General features: G+C 33.8%; 2 protein-coding genes across 2 annotated transcripts; one reads left to right on the top strand and one right to left on the bottom strand.

The window, feature by feature from the left end:
- Positions 1-213: 213 nt before the first annotated feature.
- Positions 214-2,407, bottom strand: LOC108485751 (proline-rich extensin-like protein EPR1). The gene has a single exon (XM_053024462.1). The coding sequence runs from the start codon at positions 2,281-2,283 to the stop codon at positions 412-414; it is 1,872 nt and encodes a 623-aa protein (XP_052880422.1). The 5' UTR covers positions 2,284-2,407; the 3' UTR covers positions 214-411.
- An 18,404-nt stretch (positions 2,408-20,811) lies between these two features.
- LOC108484659 (lysM domain receptor-like kinase 3) lies at positions 20,812-22,752 on the top strand. The gene has a single exon (XM_017788532.2). It carries the CDS (start codon positions 21,210-21,212, stop codon positions 22,551-22,553), a length of 1,344 nt encoding a protein of 447 aa, XP_017644021.1. The 5' UTR covers positions 20,812-21,209; the 3' UTR covers positions 22,554-22,752.
- The last annotated feature ends 49 nt before the right edge of the window (positions 22,753-22,801 follow it).

Here is a 22,801-nt window from a genome sequence, read left to right as displayed (position 1 = left end):
AACCACAATTAGAGTTTCACGTGTATAATTACACTAAATTAAAACTCATATATGCAATTGCACATTAAATCAAAGTTCATGTATAATTTTAAGATTTATCCCATTATAAAAGGTAGAAACTATTGAAATTGAATGCATTATTCAACATATCGTAGAAGATTAACATTGTGATAGGAGGTATACTTCTCTATTTTAAATTCAAGAATTAATGAATTATATCAAACTTGCATTCATAAAATGTATTTATTATTATTTGGTAGAGGGTTACATAATAGATTGTTGCCAACTTAACTTCATTACTAGAATATCCTTATTTTTAGTCAAAATAGATTTTTAGCCATTTTTGACATATTTATGGATTTTTACTAACGATCTTGAATACATAACAACTTTTCTTTTAATGAACCTTAGTTAATGTGTCCTTGGTGGTGGAGGTGGTGGTGTCCTCCTTGGTGATGGAGTTGAAGGTGGAGGCGGTGGTGGTGGTGTCCTCCTTGGTGATGGAGCTGAAGGTGGAGGTGGTGGTGGTGGTGGTGGTGTCCTTCTTGGTGATGGAGCTGAAGGTGGTGGCGGCGGTGGTGTCTTCATTGGTGATGGAGCTGAAGGTGGAGGCGGCGGTGGTGGTGGTGGTGTCCTTCTTGGTGATGGAGCTGAAGGTGGAGGCGGTGGGGGTGGTGTCCTCCTTGGTGATGGAGCTGAAGGCGGAGGCGGTGGGGGTGGTGTCCTCCTTGGTGATAGAGCTGAAGGTGGAGGTGGAGGTGAAGGTTGGTTCATTGGAGGTGACAAGGGTGGAGGTGATGGTTCGTTCTTTGGTGGTGAGAAAGATGGAGGTGAAGGTTGGTCTATTGGAGGTGAGAAAGGTGGAGGTAAAGGTTGGTCCATTGGAGATGAGAAAGGTTGAGGTGATGGTTCGTTCATTGGTGGTGAGTAAGGTGGAGGTGAAGGTTGGTTCATTGGAGGTGACAGGGGTGGATGTGATGGTTCGTTCATTGGTGGTGAAAAAGGTGGAGGTGAAGGTTGGTTCATTGGAGGTGATGGTTCATTCATTGGTGGTGAGAATGGTGGAGATGAAGGTTGTTTCATTGGAGGTGACAGGGGTGGAGGTGATGGTTCGTTCATTGGTGGTGAGAAAGGTGGAGGTGAAGGTTGGTTCATTGGAGGTAAGAAAGGTGGAGGTGTAGGTTGGTTCATTGGAGGTGATAGGGGTGGAGGTGATAGTTCGTTCATTGGTGGTGAGAAAGGTGGAGGTGAAGGTTGGTTCATTGGTGGTGGCAAGGGTGGAGGTGAAGGTTGGTTCATTGGAGGTGAGAAAGGTGGAGGTGACGGTTGGTTTATCGAAGGTGGCAGAGGTAGAGGTGAAGGTTGGTTCATTGGAGGTGAGAAAGGTGAAGGTGTTATTGAATTAGGTGGAGGAGACGGTTGGTTCACTGGAGGTGACAGAGGTGGAGGTAAAGGTTGGTTCGTTGGAGGTGAGAAAGGTGGAAGTGATGGTTGGTTCATTGGAGGTGACAGAGGTGGAGGTAAAGGTTGGTTCATTGAAGGTGGGGGAATTGGAGGTGGTGAAGGTGCCCTCAAAGGTGGAAGTGAGACTGGCGGAGGTGTGTTTGAGCGTGGTGGTGGTGGTGGAGGCGCACTCAAAGGTGGAAGTGAGACTGGTGGAGGTGTGTTTGGACGTGGTGGTGGCGGTGGTGATAGTGGTGGAGGCGTCCTCAAAGGTGGAAGTGAGACTGGCGGAGGTGTGTTTGGACGTGGTGGTGGTGGTGGTGGTGATGGTGGTGGAGGCACCCTCAAAGGTGGAAGTGAGACTGGCGGAGGTATGTTTGGACGTGGTGGTGGTGGTGATGGTGATGGTGGTGGAGGCGTCCTCAAAGGTGGAAGTGAGACTGGTGGAGGTGTGTTTGGACGTGGTGGTGGTGGTGGTGATGGTGGTGACAGTGACGGTGGTGGAGGTGCCCTCAAAGGTGGAAGTGAGACTGGCGGAGGTGTATTTGGACGTGATGGTGGCGGTGGTGGAGACGCCCTCAAAGGTGGATGTGAAATTGGCGGAGGTGTTTTTGGACGTGGTGGTGGTGGTGGAGGACTCCTTATTACTAAACAAGTTTTGGTGATACTTAAAGGACTATCAAGACAGATGCCATTTAAACAAACGAGTTGGGTAATGCAATCTTCTCGTCTTTGACATCGTTGAAAACAACCCAAGAGAGCATTAGTAGGTAATGAAGAAGATATAATTGTAAATGCTAATAAAACAATAAAAAAACTAAACACCAATGCCTTGGCCATAGAGAAATGCAAACTCTAAGCAATATGAAAGGTGTTTAGATTTAGAATGGAATGCATTACAAACTAAAACTTATGCTACTATTTATACATAACATTCACATCATTTACCACTTCTTCTTTTTTCTTTAATATATAATTTATCATTAATGTATAGATATAGGTTACTGTTATAATAAAGCTTTTTGATATAATTGAATGACAATATTAATAATGCAATTATTAATTACAAATCAAACACATCAATTTAGTCAACTTTTATGTTTATCTATTAATGCCCTTAATTTCATTTTATTATTTTTACTTAAATTTTATGGTTGTATATTATCTTCTTAATTTCCATTTCTATCATTCAACTTATGCATTATTAGATTATTACTCACCAAAATAGTGGGTGAAAAAGTTATTTGATGTGCAAATTACTTATATAACTTTATAAATATTTATATCTTTTAATGAGTTTCGTAATATTAGTGAAAATACCTATTCAATGCGAAATTTAGCCATATACTTTAATAAAATTGTCAATGCGTATTTGTATTTTTCAATTTATTTAATTTAATACTTATATTTTTATTCCGTCCAACCTTTTAGTACTCTGGTCTAAACACATATTAACACATGGACCACTAGAAAAGTGCCATGTGGCACTGTGGACCAGATGGAAAAACTAAATGGTTAGAAAATAGAGACTTGTATAAAAATTTTCCTTTTCTTGTTTAAAGGTAAAAATATTAAATATAATATAATTATTATTTTTCTCCCAGTTTATAACATCTTTGTCTCTACAACCTAGGAATTCTTCTCCTCAAAAAGATAAATTTTTTTATGAGATTTTAATATTTTGATGGTTAATAGTTTTTTCTGGTTAATTAATATAAACTCTTAAAGAAATTAGGATTAATTGTCTATATAATCTTAAATTTGTGAATGCGGATTAGAAGTTTAACATTTTTATTTATGAATTGTTGTTGCTAGTGTTATTATCGAGAATCCAACTCGAAAAATGGAGTTTAGCCCTGAAAATCTTAAAACCAATTTGGGATTAAGAACTATGATTACATATTGTCATCCAAATGATAGAGAAAATATAGGAAGGACATACTTGCATAAAGGACATTATCAACCTAACAATTACAACTTTGTAAATAAATTTTATAGCTTTGTAATAGTCTTACGTTCAACCATAGTATGCATTGGTCCATCAATGATTAATATTATACATTAGATTATATGAATTTTATAAAAGTTTTAATTTTTCAAAATTTAACCCCACAGCCCAAATTTCTTAGCTCTACCTCTTCCCTTATCTTTGTTTGTGCCCTAATTTGTGCATTTAACCTATTATATATATAAACTACACCCAAGGTCGCTAAATTAGTACTATTAGTAAATTTACATTTTGATCATTAAACTTAAAAAAGTTACAAAATTGTTATTAAACTATTCGAAAGTTTTCATTTAAGTCATTAGGCTGTTAAAATCGCTATTGTATGGCATTCTTTGTTTGCACTGTCTTCACCAATCAAAAGTTCTCATTCCCCTTCTTTTCTTCAATTTAGTTTTTTCATAAAACATGTTTGAATGTCACAAATCTACAAACCAAAATCTAAATATCCTTCTTCTTCGATCTCTGGCACTGTTCGTTAGATTGACTTGGATCTAAGGTATGTTCTTCTACTCGTCAATGGATACTGATCCACCGTATCGATCGCCAATTTGTCACTTGGAGCTTGGTAATCAAACTTATTAAAATGGGTTGGGCTTAAAGACTCTTAAATTTTAGTTAAGCCTTAAATTAGAGGGTTTTGTAGTGAGCTATGCATAGCTAGGTTTTGAGTTGGGTGGATATTAACAACCATTAATTAAATTACATTTTAGGGTGTTTAAGAGCTTAACATAAATTATAATCAACTTCTATGCATGTAATTAGAGGTTTATAAATCTACTAGTAGCTCATATCACGATATAAAATGGCAAAAATTAAAATTTCCCAACAAATTGAAATTAAAAATAAAAGTACCAAATTGTCCCAATTACATATGTTTCAAACTACATTTTGCCCAACTTGCATTAGGGGTGCTTTAGGGCAAAGTTAGATTTTTTTTTTTGGTAGAATTAAGTCGTGTAAGTTTATATTTTTATAATTTTTAAAGAATTAAATCAAAATTTTATCATTTTTTGGGGGGCCAAAGTTAGGGGCGAAGTCAGATTTTTTTTTTGGGAGGGCCGAAATTAAATTGTATATTTTTACGATAGTAAAAATTCAATTTCATCATTTTAATAGTGTAAACTTACCATTACTAATTTAAAATTTTATAAATTATAAAAAGCCTAAATGAGAAATTTTCCATTCCCAACTCCCTAGCCAAAGTGTAATTCGATCATGTACTAATTTAAAATTTTATAAATTTTAAAGGGAAATTTTCATCATTTTGGGGGGCCGGGGCCCCTGCTAGTCCCTGCTATTACCCTTGGGTGAGTTTGGACACTATAGAGTAATTAGATAAAAGTGTAATTACTAGGGTCATAATTACACGAGAATCCCCAAACTTGTTTGATGATAGAGTGTAAGTATATTGTAATTCCATATGTCATATTTAGTAATATAAATAATAATTACACAACTACATAATTTTAAATTCTAAAAATATTAATTATCATAAAATTATCAATATTACTTGAATATTTTTTTCTAAATAAGTAACAAAACCTAAAATCAAAATAATCTTATATAACATGTTAGTCCAAGGAAGTATTCAACAATATAATTACCGATAAATTGATAAGAAAAATAAACATTCTATGCAATTTTATCTAATTACTCTAATATTTCATACGCTTTGTAATTAATAATAAATACTTTTTTGTTATCATTAATTAATAATAAATACTTTTTGTTATCATTAATGAATAATAAATATTATGTACTTTAGTTAAATTTAGTATAAATAATTTTGAGACAAATCTCAAAATTATACATAAAATTTGATTCAATGTACAATTTGATACATAAACTTTGATTGTAATATATTATATTATGTTATTATATTTGGATAAACTCTCAAAATAGTCATTTTTATTTACCTTATATTACATTTTAGTCACTTATGTGTGAAATGTTACGTTTAGTCATTTATGTTAACGTGTTGTAACATTTTAGTCATTGAGCCATTAACGGTAAGCTGATGTGGTATGTTAAATCATCATTTCAAACAAAAAATTTATGTTAAATTATACAATTGGTCCCCATATTTTTTTCATTTTGAGCAATTTAATTTTTTTCTTTTATGTTCTTTTAGTGTTTCTTTTTTTTTCTTATTTAGTTTCCATTCTCTTCTGCTTCTCCCTCTGTTTGATTGATCTTCCCATTTTAAATTGTTCAAAAAATAAAGTATAGAGACTAGTTTTAATAAATGGATCGAAAAACATAGAAAAACTATGTTAAAAGAAATGGAAAAGGGAGGAAAACAGAGGGAGAATGAGAAGAGAATGAAAAAAAAAAGAAAAAAAAGAAAAGTTCAAAGAACATAAAAGAAAAAATAAATTGCTCAAAAAAAAAAAAAAAGGGACCAATTATATAATTTAACCTAAAATTTTTGTTTAAAATGATGATTTAACATGTCACATCAGCTTACAGTTACATCGTTGACGACAATTAACGTTCAGCGACTAAAATGTTGCAACACGATAATGTAAGTGACTAAAATGTAACATGAGACAAACAAAAGTGACTATTTTAATAATTTACCCTTAATATTTTGGGAATCTCGAAAACTAAAATATATATGATCATACAAACATTAAAATGTCTCATATAAATAATGTGATTCCAATTGAAATCGTGTTATAATATATAATCATCCAAAGTATCAAGAAGAATCAAAATTGAAATTTTATTATTATCAATATTTGTTAATTCAAACATGATAAATTTTTAGTTGAGCACCGCTCAAAAATAATTTAAAAAAATTAATTTCTCAATTTTTATAAAGCGGAAAGATATAAATTCATAACTAAAAGTTTTAGATATTTTATATAACCCAAGTGCTTGAGAAAATAATGGCTTTAAATAATTAGTTTCAACTACAGTTTTCTCCACCTAATGTTTTAATGATTTTATTTCAATAATAATGATGATAAGACATGTTCAATCAATTATTGTTAGGGATCGACTCATATAAACGAAGAAATTGAAAAGATCAAACACACAAATTTTACGTGAAAAACTCCTTCAAAAAGAATAAAACTAAAGGGTAGAGGAAGCTTCGACTTTTCACTAAATGAGTAGAGAGTACAATATGGAGAAAATAAAATTAAATGTACTAAACGTACTAACCCAAACCCCGAAAACAAAACCTTAACTCTCATAGAGTCTTCTCAAAAGGGATACAAAGTTCTCTACATAATTACCACAAAAACTCTCACCAACACTCACCTACAACTACATTTTGTCGATCTCAAAAGAAAAGCCTGTAGTACTATATCTTTAATTGCCTTATCGAAATAGGGTGTAATGACCCAAAATTCATGGACATAAAAAAAAGTACATTATAGGGCCTCCGCCTCAGTAAACTGAACCTGTAAATAATTATTAGAAATATCTATGAGTCTAGTAGTGTGTCTAATTAGGTTTTAATTAGGTGAATTTAGCTCAATTAAGAGTAATTAGGAAAAAGGACTAAATTGAATAAGGGGTAAAATTTGAATTATTGATTAATAAAAAGAAAGGGGACCAAAATGATAAATATGCCATTTGATATAATTGAGTATGGTAATAAAAATATATATGTGTAAAAATTATATTTGTACAATTGTAATTTAAATACATAATTTACTCATAATTTAAGTATAAAGATATTTTATGATTATTAATTATATTAAAAGATTTTTATATGATAAATAAATTAGATTCATGACAAGTGGATAGTGATGACGATATACAAATGTAACAATGTATAAATGTACATCTGTAACATATGTATTTGTGCATTAAATAGATACTTATTATATTTATTATTATTTAATTGATATTATATTATTAAATTAATGAATAAATTAATAAGACGACAAATGTAAGGTGATAGTAAAATACAAGTGTGATAAATCATGTATATACAATTGTAATATTTTTTATTTAATTACTTTTATTTAAGTAAATAGATAGTTATTATTTATTAATATTAAATTATTATATTATGAAATAAATTAGATCAAGACAAATGTAGGGTGGAGATAATGTACAATTGTAACATATATATATATATATATATATATTTGCTATTAAACAAATATTTATAAATTATGTAGTTAATATATATATTAAGTTATAATTATAAAGTAAATAAGAAAATGAAACAAATAAAGGAAAGAAAGGAAATAAAACATAGAAAGAAACGGAGAAAGCCATTCGAAAGTGGGAAAGGAAAGAAAGAAAGAAAATAAAAGAAAAGGAGAAATTAGGTTTTAAACCTTGAAGTTTAATTTGGTAAGTCAATTAAGCTCTTTTTTCTTAAATTTGATGTTTTAGAAACTTTGGAATAAAGTTTTGATGAAATTAAGTTGAGGTTTTGGAAGTTTTAAGGTTTTTGAATATAGTTCATGTTGAACAAAATAGTGAATTAGGGATTTAATTGAATGAATTTCAAGTTAGAATTGATAAAAGGATTAAATTGTAAAAGAAGCTATAGGTTTTGTGATAGAAGGATTAAATTGAAAGAAATTTTAAATTAGGGTTTTATTATGAATATTGAATAGTTGAGTTTCATATGCCAAGAAATTAAGTAGAAAAGAAGTATGAATTAAGTTAGAAAAGTAAGTAAACTTAGTTAGGATTAAATTGAAAACAAGTAGGAATTGAATAAAATTCAATTATTTATTATAATTTAATGCTGTAATTAATAGTGAAAATTATTATTATTTTCGTAGCTAGCAAAGAACCCAAGGCATCGGTACCGAAAAGAAAGGAAAAGTTGTCGAGGAGTAATTGAACAAATCTGGGTTTGTATTACTATAATTAAATTATTTATTTATTCATTAAATGTTAAATTAAATTATGTAAGTAAATGATGAGGTAAGTGTTGTTATGAAATTGAATGATAATTGAAATGGCTGTTAAATAAATTTTAGTATTGGATTATGATTGAATTGTTGAATTGAAAGAGAATTTGGGATTTAAAGTGAATTTGAATTAAATGAGAAATATGTGTTAGTATTGAATTGTATTTTGATTGGTGAATGGAAAGTGTATTTGATTTTGAAAGTGGATTTTTGAAATGAAAGTGAAATTGTGATTTAAGAGGAATTGATCTGAATATTGATTGAAACAGAGAAAGTGAATTAAAAACCCTATTAACTAGTCGGGTTAAGTCGGATATAGTTGGCATGCCATAGGATTGGAAGTATTCAGGGATACTTCGACCTCAAGTCGATGAGACACTGAGTGTCATTATTGTACTTCGGATAGATTCGATAAGGTACTGGGTACCACTTTACTTCGGCTAGGCCGATAAGACATTGGGTGTCAACTTTGCTTCGAACTATCCGATGAGACACTGGGCGCCATTCTGGTGTGTTTGGTTGGATCCGTGTAACGCCCCCACACCTGAGACCGTCGCCGGAGTCGAGTATGAGGTGTTACTAAGCTTAGTTTAACATTTTTAGAACTTTGAATTATTTGTTTCTACATTCACAGCTTTTAAGCTACTTGCGTTACAGTCACAAGAAAAATCATATCTCGAGTTACAAAACTCGAAATTAAGATCCGTAAATTTTCCCTGAATCTAGACTCACAAAAATATCTACTAATTTTTTTCTAGAATTTTTTGGTTGGGCCAATTAGTACAGTTTATTAGTTAAAGTTACCCCTGTTTCAGGACTCGACTAGTCTGACCTCTGTTTACTACGAACCACATTTCTCTCTGTACAAAATTCATATGACTATGAGGTTTGTTTATAATAAAACTAGACTCAATAAGGATTCTGAGGATATAAAATACACCACCTAATTATATCTTTACAATTTATGGTGAATTTCTAATAGGAACAGGGGATTCAGAAACTGCTATGACTCTGTTTCACTAAAATTAAAATATCTTCTAACATATACTTCCTTTACTTATTTCATTTGTTTCATGTGAAACTAGACATAATAAGCTTCAATTTGATATGTATTTCACCACCAAATTCAATTTATATGATTTTAGTAAATTTTCAAACTCGCGTTAGTGTTGCTGCGGTATTCTGCTTATGGTAAATTTCATCCTTTTATGAGTTTTATGCACTAAGTATCTTAATAGTTTTCCTTAACATCAAACATAATCTAAACTAACCATTTTCATAATTTATCATTATCAAGCATTTCCTCAACCATTTCACAACCATACCATAAGATCATTTACACAAAATGGGTATATTGCTATACATGCCATACTTAAATTTACAAGCCATTTACCAAAAATCTTCCGGATAGTGTGGTGAGCCTTCGACCTATCCCGATTCCCGAAATGGCTTGTCCAAAACTACAATGAGTAAGAAGGAGGAGTAAGCATAAATGCTTAGTAAGTTCATATGCAAATAATAAGTAACATAACAAACAGTTATACCACCAACATTAGCATACATCACTAAAACACATATCACATTTTAATCATTCTTCATCATCTTATTACCTTATCGTGGTTGTATCAATACTCAACCCGAAGGTTAAATACATACCTGTCCAAAATATCCATTTCATATCACTTACCAATACGTCTCTTTACATCTCGAAATTTTCCTCCATTTGAGTAGAACTTTACCGTTGAACACATCGAATATAATTCGGATACATGGATAACTTGCACATAAGTGCCACATATTCAATCAAGCAATCATGTAACCCGCCCATAAGCGAACTCGGACTCAACTCAACGAGCTCGGGCGTTCGATCCATAAGTGAACTCGGATTCAACTCAACGAGTTCGGATGCCTAGTTACATCTCACGAACTCGGACTCAACTCAACGAGTTCGACATTCGCATCCATAAGTGAACTCCTGACTCAACTCAACGAGTTCGGATGCTCAACCATCCTAGTGACATGTCACTTGTATCCTAATCTATTCCTAAGGTTCAAACGGGCTTTTTCCTCGAACACTTATCCTTGCCGTCTTCCGTAAAATGCCAAATCAATACTCGGTAACAATTATATTTAACAAGTAGTTCACATAATTTACATATTATTTGAAATTAACCACAAAGCATACATTTCATAATAAAATTCAGCATAACACATAATTAATATCAATAACTTAAAATAACAATTATGCTACATTATTTACACATGAACTTACCTTGGTACCAAAATACAAAGATTTTGCAATTTAGTCCACAATCTTTTCTTTTCCTCGATTGAGGTCGATTCCACGTCTTTCTTGATTATGGAGCTTGGAAGCTTGAAACAAACCCTAGCTATGGAGAACCCTTGAAATTTCGGCCTAATGAAGAAGATGGACAAAATTGGCTTTTAATTTTGTTTTTAATTCATTTTAATAACTAAATGACCAAAATACCCTTACTACTAAACTTTCCAAAAATTCCTTCCATGTCCTAATTTTGTCCATGAACTTAAAATTGGTAAAATTGCTATTAAGACCTCCTCATTGATATTCCAAAACAATTTCATACTAAAAACTTCTAGAATGCAAGTTTTGCAACTTATTCGATTTAGTCCCTACTTTCAATTTAAGCACTTTAGGCATAGAATTTCATCACGAAATTTTCACACAATCATGCAATCATATCATAAACATCAAAATCATTGTAAAATAATTATTTCTATCTCAGATTTGTGGTCACGAAACCACTATTCCGATTAAGCCCTAATTTAGGATATTACAACTCTCCCCCTCGAAAATCTTACCGGTAAACAGGTGTGGGTATTGGTTTCTCATAGTTTCTTCAGTTTCCCATGTAGTCTCTTCTACCCCATGCTTTTGCCACAACACTTTCACAAGTGCAACACTTTTATTTCTTAATTGTTTGACTTCTCGAGCTAAAATCTTAATCGGTTCTTCTTCATAAGTCATATCAGGTCGCAGTTCAATTTCTGTCAGTGAAATTATATGTGAAGGATCTGAACGATACCGACGTAACATAGATACGTGAAACACATCATGAATCTTTTCTAATTCGGATGGTAAAGCTAGCCGATATGCTACCGGTCCAACTTTTTCAATTATTTCATACGGTCCAATAAAACGCGGACTTAGCTTGCCCTTTCGTCCAAATCTAAGGACTTTCTTCCATGGAGACACTTTCAAAAATACCTTATCACCAACTTGAAACTCAATGTCCTTTTGCTTTAGGTCCGCATAAGATTTCATCTATCCAAGCGACTTTCAAACAATCTCGAATTATCTTCACTTTTTCTTCGCTTTTTTATTAAATCAACTCCATAAATCTGATTTTCCTTGAGTTCAGTCCAATACAAAGGCGTTCGACACTTGCGACCATACAATGCTTCATAAGGTGCCATTTTCAAGCTCGTCTGATAGCTATTGTTGTAAGCAAATTCTACCAACGGCAAATATCTTTCCCAACTTCCTTGAAATTCCAATACACAACATCCGAGCATGTCTTCAAGAATCAATTACTCTCTCGATTGTCCATCGGTTTGTGGATGAAAAGCAAGATCGAAATTTAACTGTACCTAACGCGTCTTGCAACTTTTGCCAAAACCGCGAGGTAAACCTTGGATCTCTATCTCAAATAATCGATAATGGTATTCCGTGTAATCTAACAATTTCTTTAATATACGATTCAGCCAACTTGTTAAGAGAATAATTAAACGCATCGGGATAAAATGAGCCGACTTAGTTAATCATCAACTATTACCCGATGGCATCTTTCTTTCCGGAGTCAATGGCAATCTGAAACAAAATCCATAGTAATCCGATCCCATTTCCATTCAGAACCATAATAGGTGGAGTAATCTCGAAGGTACTTGGTGTTCACTTTCACCGTTGACAAATTAAGCATTTGGACACAAACTCGATATATCTCTTTTCATTCCATTCCACCAATACATTTTCTTCAAGTCATTATACATTTTCGTACTACCGGATGAATCGAGAAATAACCACTATGTGCTTCCTGTAGGATCTTTTGAATCAATTCCTCATTCTTCTGTACACAAATCCGATCTTTAAACATTAAGCACCTATCGAACCAATTAAAATCGATCCCGTGTCGACTTCACTTTTATTTTCTTTTGGCTAGTAAATCTTGATCATTTTTTGAGTTTCGAAATCTCTTGTAAAAACATTGGTTTTGCTCTTAACTCTGCTAGAATCGAACCATCATTTGACACTTTCAACCGAGTGTTCATAACTCTCAAAGCAAACAACAACTTTCGCTCAAAGCATCAAGAACTACATTCGCTTTTCCGGATGATAATCAATAACAAGCTCGTAATCTTTCAACAACCGCAACCATCTTCGTTGTCTCAAATTCAAGTCTTTTGTGACATCAAGTACTTAAGACTTTTGTGGTCGGTATATACCCGACATTTTTCACCATACAAATAATGTCGCCAAATTTTCAAAGCAAACACCACCGCACCAATTCCAAATCGTGAGTAGGATAATTCCTCTCATGAGGTTTTAATCGCCTCAAGCATATGCCACCACTTTTCCTTCTTGCATGAGCACACACCCCAAACCATTTAGAGAAGCATCACTATACACCACAAATTCTTTACCCGATTCGGGTTGTACTAACACCGGTGCCTCTGTTAATAACTTTTTCAATTCTTCAAAACTCATTGACATTCTTCCGTCCATTCAAATTTAACATCCTTTCGAGTAATCTAGTTATAGGAGCAGCAATTATAGAAAATCCATTTACAAACCGCCGATAATACCCAGCTAGCCCAAGAAACTTCTAACTTCGATTACGTTTTTGGTGGTTTCCAATCAACAATGGCTGAAATTTTACTAGGATCAACCCGTATACCATCACCAAACAATCGACCCAAAAATCCAACTTCCGGAGCCAAAATTCACTTTTACTAAACTTAGCATACAATTGCTTATCTCTCAAAGTTTGCAAAACTATCCTCAAATGCTCAAGATGTTCATCTCATATTTTGAATAAATTAAAATATCATCTATAAACACCACAACAAATTTGTCCAAGTATGGCGAAATATGCGATTCATTAAATCCATAAACACAAAGAGAGCATTTGTCAATCCGAATGGCATAACTAAAAATTCATAATGACCATACCTTGTTCTAAAAGTAGTTTTAGGTACATCCGACTCCTTTACCCGCAGCTTGGTAATACCCGGATCTCAAGTCAATCTTTGAAAACCATGTCGCTCCTTTTAGTGATCAAACAAATCATCAATTCTCGAACGGATACTTGTTTTGATTGTCACCTTGTTTAACCGCCGATAATCAACACATAATCTCATAGAACCATCCTTCTTTTCACAAATAACACGGAGCACCCCAAGGTGAAAACTTCGGTCTCACAAAGCATTTATCACCAACTCTTGCAATCTGCGACTTTAATTCTTTCAACTCTGTTGGTGCCATTCTATATGGAGCAATCGAGATCGGAGTGTTCCCGATATCAAATCAATACCAAATTCTACTTCCCGATTGGAGGCAAACCCGCAATTCTTCCGAAATACGTCCAAATTCACACACAACCCAAGACCGATTCAACTTTCTTTTCAACTTCTTTTGTATTAATTACATACGCCAAATAAGCTTCATAACCCTTTCTCGATATCTTTGAGCCGACATTGAAGAAATCACACTAGGCAATGCCTCTGATTTATCTGATTCAACCCGCAGAGTTTCACCATTTCCACACTTTAATTCTATAACCTTTTATTTGCAATTTACTATAGCATCATGCAATGTCAACCAATCCATACCCAAAATAATGATCCCGAATCATTAAAGGACATTTCTTACATACTTTATCAACAATCACACATTTGCCTAACGGATTCGACACTCTAATCATAAATTCTGTATTCTCAACAGGTATATTCATACTAGACACCAATTTCATGCACACATATGAATGAGTAGAACCGGATCAATCAAAGCAATAACATTAACATTATAGAGAAAATGTACCGATAATCACATCGTGAGGAAGCATCTTCACGCGCTTTAATAGCATAAGTTCTAGCCGAGCCCTTCCTTCAGTCTAACCGGTGCATCCTCGCTACATTCTTACCGCTTGTTTCACTTCCAACTTTTCTCGGATACCTTCCCTCGAGTCTGCACCACTAGCTTTTACATTCGAAATTTTTCTTTCTCGGCTCTCTCGGGCGTCTCTAATAAAATGATCCGGAGAACCACATCGAAAACATTCATTTGCTCGCACGGACCAAAATGATTTCTACCACACACCGGCACTTTCGGGTTTAACAAATCTCGTATTTCCCACACTAGCCGCATAGTCCGAGATTTAGGACCCACATTTCGCTTCTTAAAATTTCCATATGATTGCCCTACTGAAACTTGGGAACGAGGATTCATATTTCTTGACTTTCGGTTTCTTTGTGAGGTGCATTACTCATTGGTCTTTTCTTCCAATTTCGTGTTTGATTCTACCTTTTTCTTTTCCTTCAAGAATTCTTCACCTTGCAAGCTCGATCGACAAGTACCACCATTTCTTTTAGTTCAAGGATCCCAACAAATACCTTAATGTCTTCGTTAAGCCCGTCTTCAAATCGTCGGCATATCTTGGTTTCAGAGGAACATATTCCCGCATACTTACTTAATCGAACAAACTCTCTTTCATATTCGAGACTGTCATATTACCTTGCTTCACTCAAGAAACTCTTTACATTTCGATCAATAAATCTTTCACTAATATATTTCTTCCAAACTCTTCTTGAAAGAATTCCCAGTTACCCTCTCTTTCGGTACCACCAAATCAAAGTCTTCCACCAATTATAGGCTGAATCTCTCAACAAAGATGTAGCACATTTCAAACATTCTTCGGTGTACAAGATAATTCATCAAATACCGGATAGAATTTTCAAGCGAACTCGCTTTCTCGCATCATCATCAATATTTGCTCTAAATTCTTCACCCCTTGTTTACTTAATTCTATCAACGGGGTTCTGTGAAATTTTATCATATCCACTCCTTGAGGCATTGGAGGCATAGGTTGAGGAATTGGGGAGGTGGGGAGGTCGTACATTTGGGTTCGTGCGAACGAACTCGATGTACCATGCACTCATCATTTGGAGAAAGGCTTCCGATCCCTTTCCCTCCTCCCCGACCAACAGTAGGGGTGGGTTTTCATCATGCTGCTCCATCAGCCGAGCTGGCGCATTACTCAGACTTCATCTCGCCACACAATGGATCGGGATCCATTTACTATATAAAAAATTTCATTTAAAAGGTCAAGTCGTCACACTATCACAATTCATACATATGGCATGTATAGCAAAATCCGTACATACAACACGTGGTCCGAGAACCGACTAAACCTGCTCGATACCACTAAATGTAACGCCCCACACCCGAGACCGTCACGAGTCGAGTATGAGGTGTTACTAAGCTTAGTTTAACATTTTAGAACTTTGAATTATTTGTTTCTACATTCACAGCTTTTAAGCTACTTGCGTCACAGTCACAAGAAAATCATATCTCGAGTTACAAAACTCGAAATTAAGATCCGTAAATTTTCCTGAATCTAGACTCATAAAACTATCTACTAATTTTTTCTAGAATTTTTTGGTTAGGCCAATTAGTATAGTTTATTAGTTAAATTTACCCTGTTTGGACTCGATTGGTCTGACCTCTGTTTACTACGAACCACATTTCTCTCTGTACAAAATTCATATGACTATGAGGTTTGTTTATACTAAAACTAGACTCAATAAGGATTCTGAGGATATAAAATACACCACCTAATTATATCTTTACAATTTATGGTGAATTTCTAATAGGAACAGGGATTCAGAAACTGCTATGACTCTGTTTCACTAAAATTAAAATATCTTCTAACATATACTTCCTTTACTTGTTTCATTTGTTTCATGTGAAACTAGACATAATAAGCTTCAATTTGATATGTATTTCACCACCAAATTAAATTTATATGATTTTTAGTAAATTTTCAAACTCGCGTTAGTGTTGCTGCGGATTCATTTATGGTAAATTTCATCCTTTTATGAGTTTTATGCACTAAGTATCTTAATAGTTTTCCTTAACATCAAACATAATCTAAACTAACCATTTTCATAATTTATCATTATCAAGCATTTCCTCAACCATTTCACAACCATACCATAAGATCATTTACACAAAATGGGTATATTGCTATACATGCCATACTTAAATTTACAAGCCATTTACCAAAAATCTTCGGATAGTGTGGTGAGCCTTCGACCTATCCCGACTCTGAAATGGCTTGTCCAAAACTACAATGAGTAAGAAGGAGGAGTAAGCATAAATGCTTAGTAAGTTCATATGCAAATAATAAGTAACATAACAAACAGTTATACCACCAACATTAGCATACATCACTAAAACACATATCACATTTTAATCATTCTTCATCATCTTATTACCTTATCGTGGTTGTATCAATACTCAACCCGAGGGTTAAATACATACCTGTCCAAAATATCCATTTCATATCACTTACCAATACGCCTCTTTACATCTCAAATTTTCCTCCATTTGAGTAGAACTTTACCCGTTGAACACATCGAATATAATTGGATACATGGATAACTTGCACATAAGTGCCACATATTCAATCAAGCAATCATGTAACCCGCCCATAAGCGAACTCGGACTCAACTCAACAAGCTCAGGCGTTCGCATCCATAAGTGAACTCGGATTCAACTCAACGAGTTCGGATGCCTAGTTACATCTCACGAACTCGGACTCAACTCAACGAGTTCGGACATTCGCATCCATAAGTGAACTCGGACTCAACTCAACGAGTTCGGATGCTCAACCATCCTAGTGACATGTCACTTGTATCCTAATCTATTCCTAAGGTTCAAACGGGCTTTTCCTCGAACACTTATCCTTGCCGTCTTCCGTAGAATGCCAAATCAATACTCGGTAACAATTATATTTAACAAGTAGTTCACATAATTTACATATTATTTGAAATTAACCACAAAGCATACATTTCATAATAAAATTCAGCATAACACATAATTAATATCAATAACTTAAAATAACAATTATGCTACATTATTTACACATGAACTTACCTTGGTACCAAAATACAAAGATTTTGCAATTTAGTCCACAATCTTTTCTTTTCCTCGATTGAGGTCGATTCCACGTCTTTCTTGATTATGGAGCTTGGAAGCTTGAAACAAACCCTAGCTATGGAGAACCCTTGAAATTTCGGCCTAATGAAGAAGATGGACAAAATTGGCTTTTAATTTTGTTTTAATTCATTTTAATAACTAAATGACCAAAATACCCTTACTACTAAACTTTCCAAAAATTCCTTCCATGTCCTAATTTTGTCCATGAACTTAAAATTGGTAAAATTGCTATTTAAGACCTCCTCATTAATATTCCAAAACAATTTCATACTAAAAACTTCTAGAATGCAAGTTTTGCAACTTATTCGATTTAGTCCCTACTTTCAATTTAAGCACTTTAGGCATAGAATTTCATCACGAAATTTTCACACAATCATGCAATCATATCATAAACATCAAAATCATTGTAAAATAATTATTTCTATCTCAGATTTGTGGTCACGAAACCACTATTCCGATTAAGCCCTAATTTAGGATATTACAATCCGTGTATCAGCCAAAGTCTGGGTCTGTTAATAAGGTGAAAAACTGAAATCAGAAATTTAAATTGTGGATTGAAATCGAGATTAGAAATGGAAGGCATGAACTAAACGTTGATGTAGTGAAGAAAATTGAAGTCTGTGATATTTGATTGAAACTGATAAATAGTTGAAATTGTGTTACTATTATTAACAAATGAAGTTTAAGAACGAGTTAATATTTGAGAAAATTCAATTGTTATATGTTTAATATTTATATTTCATTGTTGTTATTATAGTTTGAATTATAGTAATACCACTGAGTTGTCTATACTCAGCATATGGTTTTTTTCCTTGCGCAGGTCAGTAGGAATCAAAATCTGGTCCAGCATCTGAACCAATCTCGATCTTAGCAACCTTGGTGATGTATATTTAATTTTGGTATATGTAGCATGTACCTAGGCTGTATTTTGAGTTAATGTGGTTTTGGATTGTAAGGATAATATGTGATGATTTAAATTGGTAAATGAAAGATTAAATAAAAAAATTAAAAATTTACGAAAATTCTCCGAGCACTTGGATAAGTCCCGATTCACTTCTAATATGTGTTTTGGACATCGAGGGTCTATTATAAGGACTTAAGGATTAAATTTATACTTTGTATGATAATTATTTGTGAGTTATTCGTAATTTGTTCGATATGTCCAGTAATGCTCCGTAACCGTATTCCAGTGATGGTATAGGGTTAGGGGTGTTACATAGGGATACAAGGTCCCTTTAAATAGGTTAAGTTTAAAGTGCTAAAATGACTAAAATATCCCTAAAGTGATCAGAGTTCGATCGAGAAAAGATAGCATAGTTTAACTAGGAGAAGAAACCAAGATCGAGAAAAGATAGCATAGTTTAACTAGGAGAAGAAACCAACTTTTTATGGGAAACAGGTTGTAACGTCCCCATTCATGTCGTCATGACATCGTCCGTCATCGCGATGTCGGGAAGCTAATGGTTTTGGATCGTATATGTCACCAGGTCCACGGCCAAAGGTTTCATTTAATTATGGTCAATAGATACATTGAAATAAAACATTAAACCTTTTTTAAAACAACCATTAAAGTGAGGGAAGCTAATATAAATATATATTTATTTTAATGTATTTGATTGAATTGTTGTCACACAATGTTGAAGGTGATAAGATTTAAATCAGTATGAAATTTAACGCACTCTATCTATGTTTGAGAGCATAATAACTTTAAATAATTAGTTTCAACTACAATTTTCTCTACGTAATGTTGTTATGGTTTTATTTCAATAATGATGATGATATAAAAATGTAGGAATTCATCTGTATGGTTTATTTTATTAAGAGTATGAACATACTTCGATTTAGGTCATTAATTTTATTGCCTCGTTGATGTAGATTATTTGACTTTTTCTGTAATTTATCTCTCATATGAAAAAAAAAAATCGATTGAAATGAGTATTTGAATTATTTTTATATATAACTGAATGAAAAATTGTGACCAAATTGCCAGTAAGCTACAAGGATTTACCTTGGCGAATGGCACTTCACCTGGTGCTGTACTCCGATAGAAGGTTTCAGCCATGGGGCATTTGTGGGGAGGATGGGATGGACTTCTAGTTTTTGCAGGGGGAGTTGAGGGCAGCGCTAGTGGTGGAGGCTGTTGGGGCTGCTGCCGGAGGACAATTCAAATAATCAAAGAATTATTTAGACAACAAGATAATAATCAATGCATATATGTTTAAAGAACTTAAGTATAATTTAGCCAGTTGTGCATACATGTTTTTTTTTTTTTCCTTTTCCACTCAAACAAAGTCGTAAAATAATGTCAACTAGGTTGTTTTATACCACAATTGTTGCTTAGATTATGAGCAAAATTATGGAAAGACATCAAAAATGGCAGCCGCAAAGAACAAGCTTTCTTGTTTTTGTCCAAATTTTGACTTTCTAACAAGTCATCATTCCACACCCATATTTAAATTAACACATTCTAACAGTTTTTGCAGATACTGTAAAAAGTTATATATATATTCTTCTAATATCTTAATATTATATTTATAAAAGCATAATAAAAATATTAATTTTAACGACATTGACGTGGAAACCTAAATAGCAATCCACATATACTTCACAATAATATTACATAATTTATTTTTATGTCATATTAATAAATAATTTAAAATTATAAAATAACATATATATATAATATAAAATTTTATAAAATTAAAAAAAATAGCATAGCGTACAAAATAATTATCATATAGGCTGCCATACTTAAAATTTTAAAATTTTAATAATTATTTCCATTAAAAGCAACAATTTAACTATTTTCAAAAGGTTGATGAAGTATTTGATGAAAAATCTTTCTTAAAATAGTAATCAATAGTTTTGTTCAAATCTATGCTAAATTGTGAGTTTAGTTCCATATATTTTAAACTCCTTCAATTTTAAACATGACTCAAATGGTACCAATTAAATCTATTAAGTCAAAATTTTACCATTAATCCCATACTATGGGTAAATTATAAGTTTAACACGTATGTTTTTCAATTTAATTATTTTTAATTCCTATTTTTTAAACTTAAATTTTCAATCTTGACTCAAAATGATAATTATTAAATTTTATTAATTCAAAATAATGTGACGTTTCTGTGAGTATCATACAGAAATAATAAGACGAGATGATATTTTATATAGCATTTTAAAAATAACAAAATTTAACTGAAATTTTAATATTAAAATAATATATGAAATGAATAATTATTTTTCACTCTGTTTTAATCTCCCGAAGAAGAAAAGGTCCAACAAGCTTAGGGTCCGTCCCTTTCTTTCGGCCTAAAAGGACAAACGCGTTGTATTTCGTCTTCATGTTATATCAATTTCTAAACTTTTAAATAATTTTTTAAAAAAAATTCATATTTAAAAGGACTAAACCAAGAATTTTCCACAAGTTTCCAACAGGGGAAGAAACAGAGGCTGTTCCCACTTGCGCAGGTTCACGGCGGCGCCCATCTCTGTAACAAATAATCATCGCCTGTTTCGCTATGTTTTCTTTGTTCATATTTCCGACTAATTAACCCCAAACTCATCCATTTTTTGATTTTTTTTTCCAATTTGGTCCTCTTCCTTCAATTCTATGTGCAAAACCAAAAAGGCAACCGACGCGTCGGAACCTCGACCTGTTTTGTCCAGATCTCAACGAACTCGCCCAAGTCACTCCCCTGGAGCTCAGTCAAGTAGCCTGAGTCATTCCGCGATTCCTTCCTCTTCTAATCCCGCCAGCGACTTTTACATTTCCTCTTCATCGTATAACAAAGCGACGTCATCTGGGGCCGGAACATCAATTTCAAGCCGTACTTCACTTTCAAGCCTCCGTGAATCCCTCCCTGAAAACCCTCACATCTATCACATAAGTGAAATCAGAGCTGCCACTAACAATTTCCTAGCCAAACGGTATTCTTCCTCCTCTTCCGCCGCCACCGCCGCTTGTTGGCGTTGCAACCTCCGCGGCCGTGACACCGTTGTTTTCCAGCGCAAGTTCCGCCACAAAATTCAAACGTCTCAGCTAAAAGAACGATTATCCGTCATTTGTAGAAGCCATCACATGAGCATAATTAAACTCCTTGGTGCTTCCGTTTCCGGAGATCATATTTACCTTGTTTATGAGTTCGTCGAAGGATCGAATCTTGTTGATTGTTTGAGAAACCCTAGAAATCCAAGCTTTACTGTTCTTTCGAATTGGATGTCAAGAATGCAGATTGCTACTGATCTCGCTCACGGCATTGATTATGTTCATAACAAAACCGGATTGAATCTCAGTATCGTTCATAATCACATTAAAAGCAGCAGCATTATCGTTACGGAGCCCTCTTTCAATGCAAAGATTTGCCATTTTGGAACCGCACAGCTTTGCGGCGAAACGGAAGAGGAAGTAGCGGTGGAAACTGATACCTCGAAACGCGAAACTGAAATCGAAGAAATAACGGAAGAAGCTAAAGCCACGAGTTTAAGGAAATTGAAGAGATCTGATAGCGGAGATAGACAATTCGAAGGCGTAAGAGGTTACATGTCACCGGAGTTCAGATCTAGCGGCGTCGCGACGCAGAAATCCGATGTCTTCTCCTTCGGAGTGGTGATTTTGGAGCTGTTTTCAGGTGAGGAGGCGTTAAAATACCGGTTCGATAAAAAGACAGGTAATTTCGTACGAACGTCTTTGATGGATACTGCGGAGGCAGCGACGGCGGAGGGAAGTGATGGGCTGAGGAGGTGGATTGATGGACGGTTGAACGATTCATTTCCGGTCGACGTGGCGCAGAAGTTGATACGTCTAGCGTTGGATTGCGTACACGTGGATCCAGATAAACGGCCAGATATGGGACGCGTGGCAGGGAAAATTTCGAAACTTTTCTTGGAATCTAAAAAGTGGTCGGATAATGTAAATATTCCGACAGGCATTTCTGTCTCATTGGCGCCCAGATGAGATGAGCTGGAAAAATGGCGGCTTTATTAGTTTAACTTTAATTTGTATTTCTTTGTTGATTTTGACACAAGTGCAAAATTACCAATTTTTTAATTATTTTTTTCTGTATTCAACAACAACAACAAAAATGTCTTAACATAATTACCGTAATTTTTGTGATTAATTTATTGGTAATACATAATTTCAGTTAATTTTTAAATTTTAATGGATTGCCTTTAATTTATACATTTCTGATTTTCATGAATTTT

This window comes from Gossypium arboreum, chromosome 13 (assembly GCF_025698485.1).
Source record: "Gossypium arboreum isolate Shixiya-1 chromosome 13, ASM2569848v2, whole genome shotgun sequence".
Lineage (NCBI taxonomy): Eukaryota > Viridiplantae > Streptophyta > Magnoliopsida > Malvales > Malvaceae > Gossypium > Gossypium arboreum.
The sequence above is the reverse complement of the archived record's forward strand: the minus strand, read 5'-3'. Positions and strand labels throughout refer to the sequence as shown.

Bases quoted from the DNA above. Each gene is read 5' to 3' on its own strand.
- LOC108485751 (XM_053024462.1), bottom strand. From the start codon at position 2,283: ATGGCCAAGGCATTGGTGTTTAGTTTTTTTATTGTTTTATTAGCATTT.
- LOC108484659 (XM_017788532.2), top strand. From the start codon at position 21,210: ATGTGCAAAACCAAAAAGGCAACCGACGCGTCGGAACCTCGACCTGTT.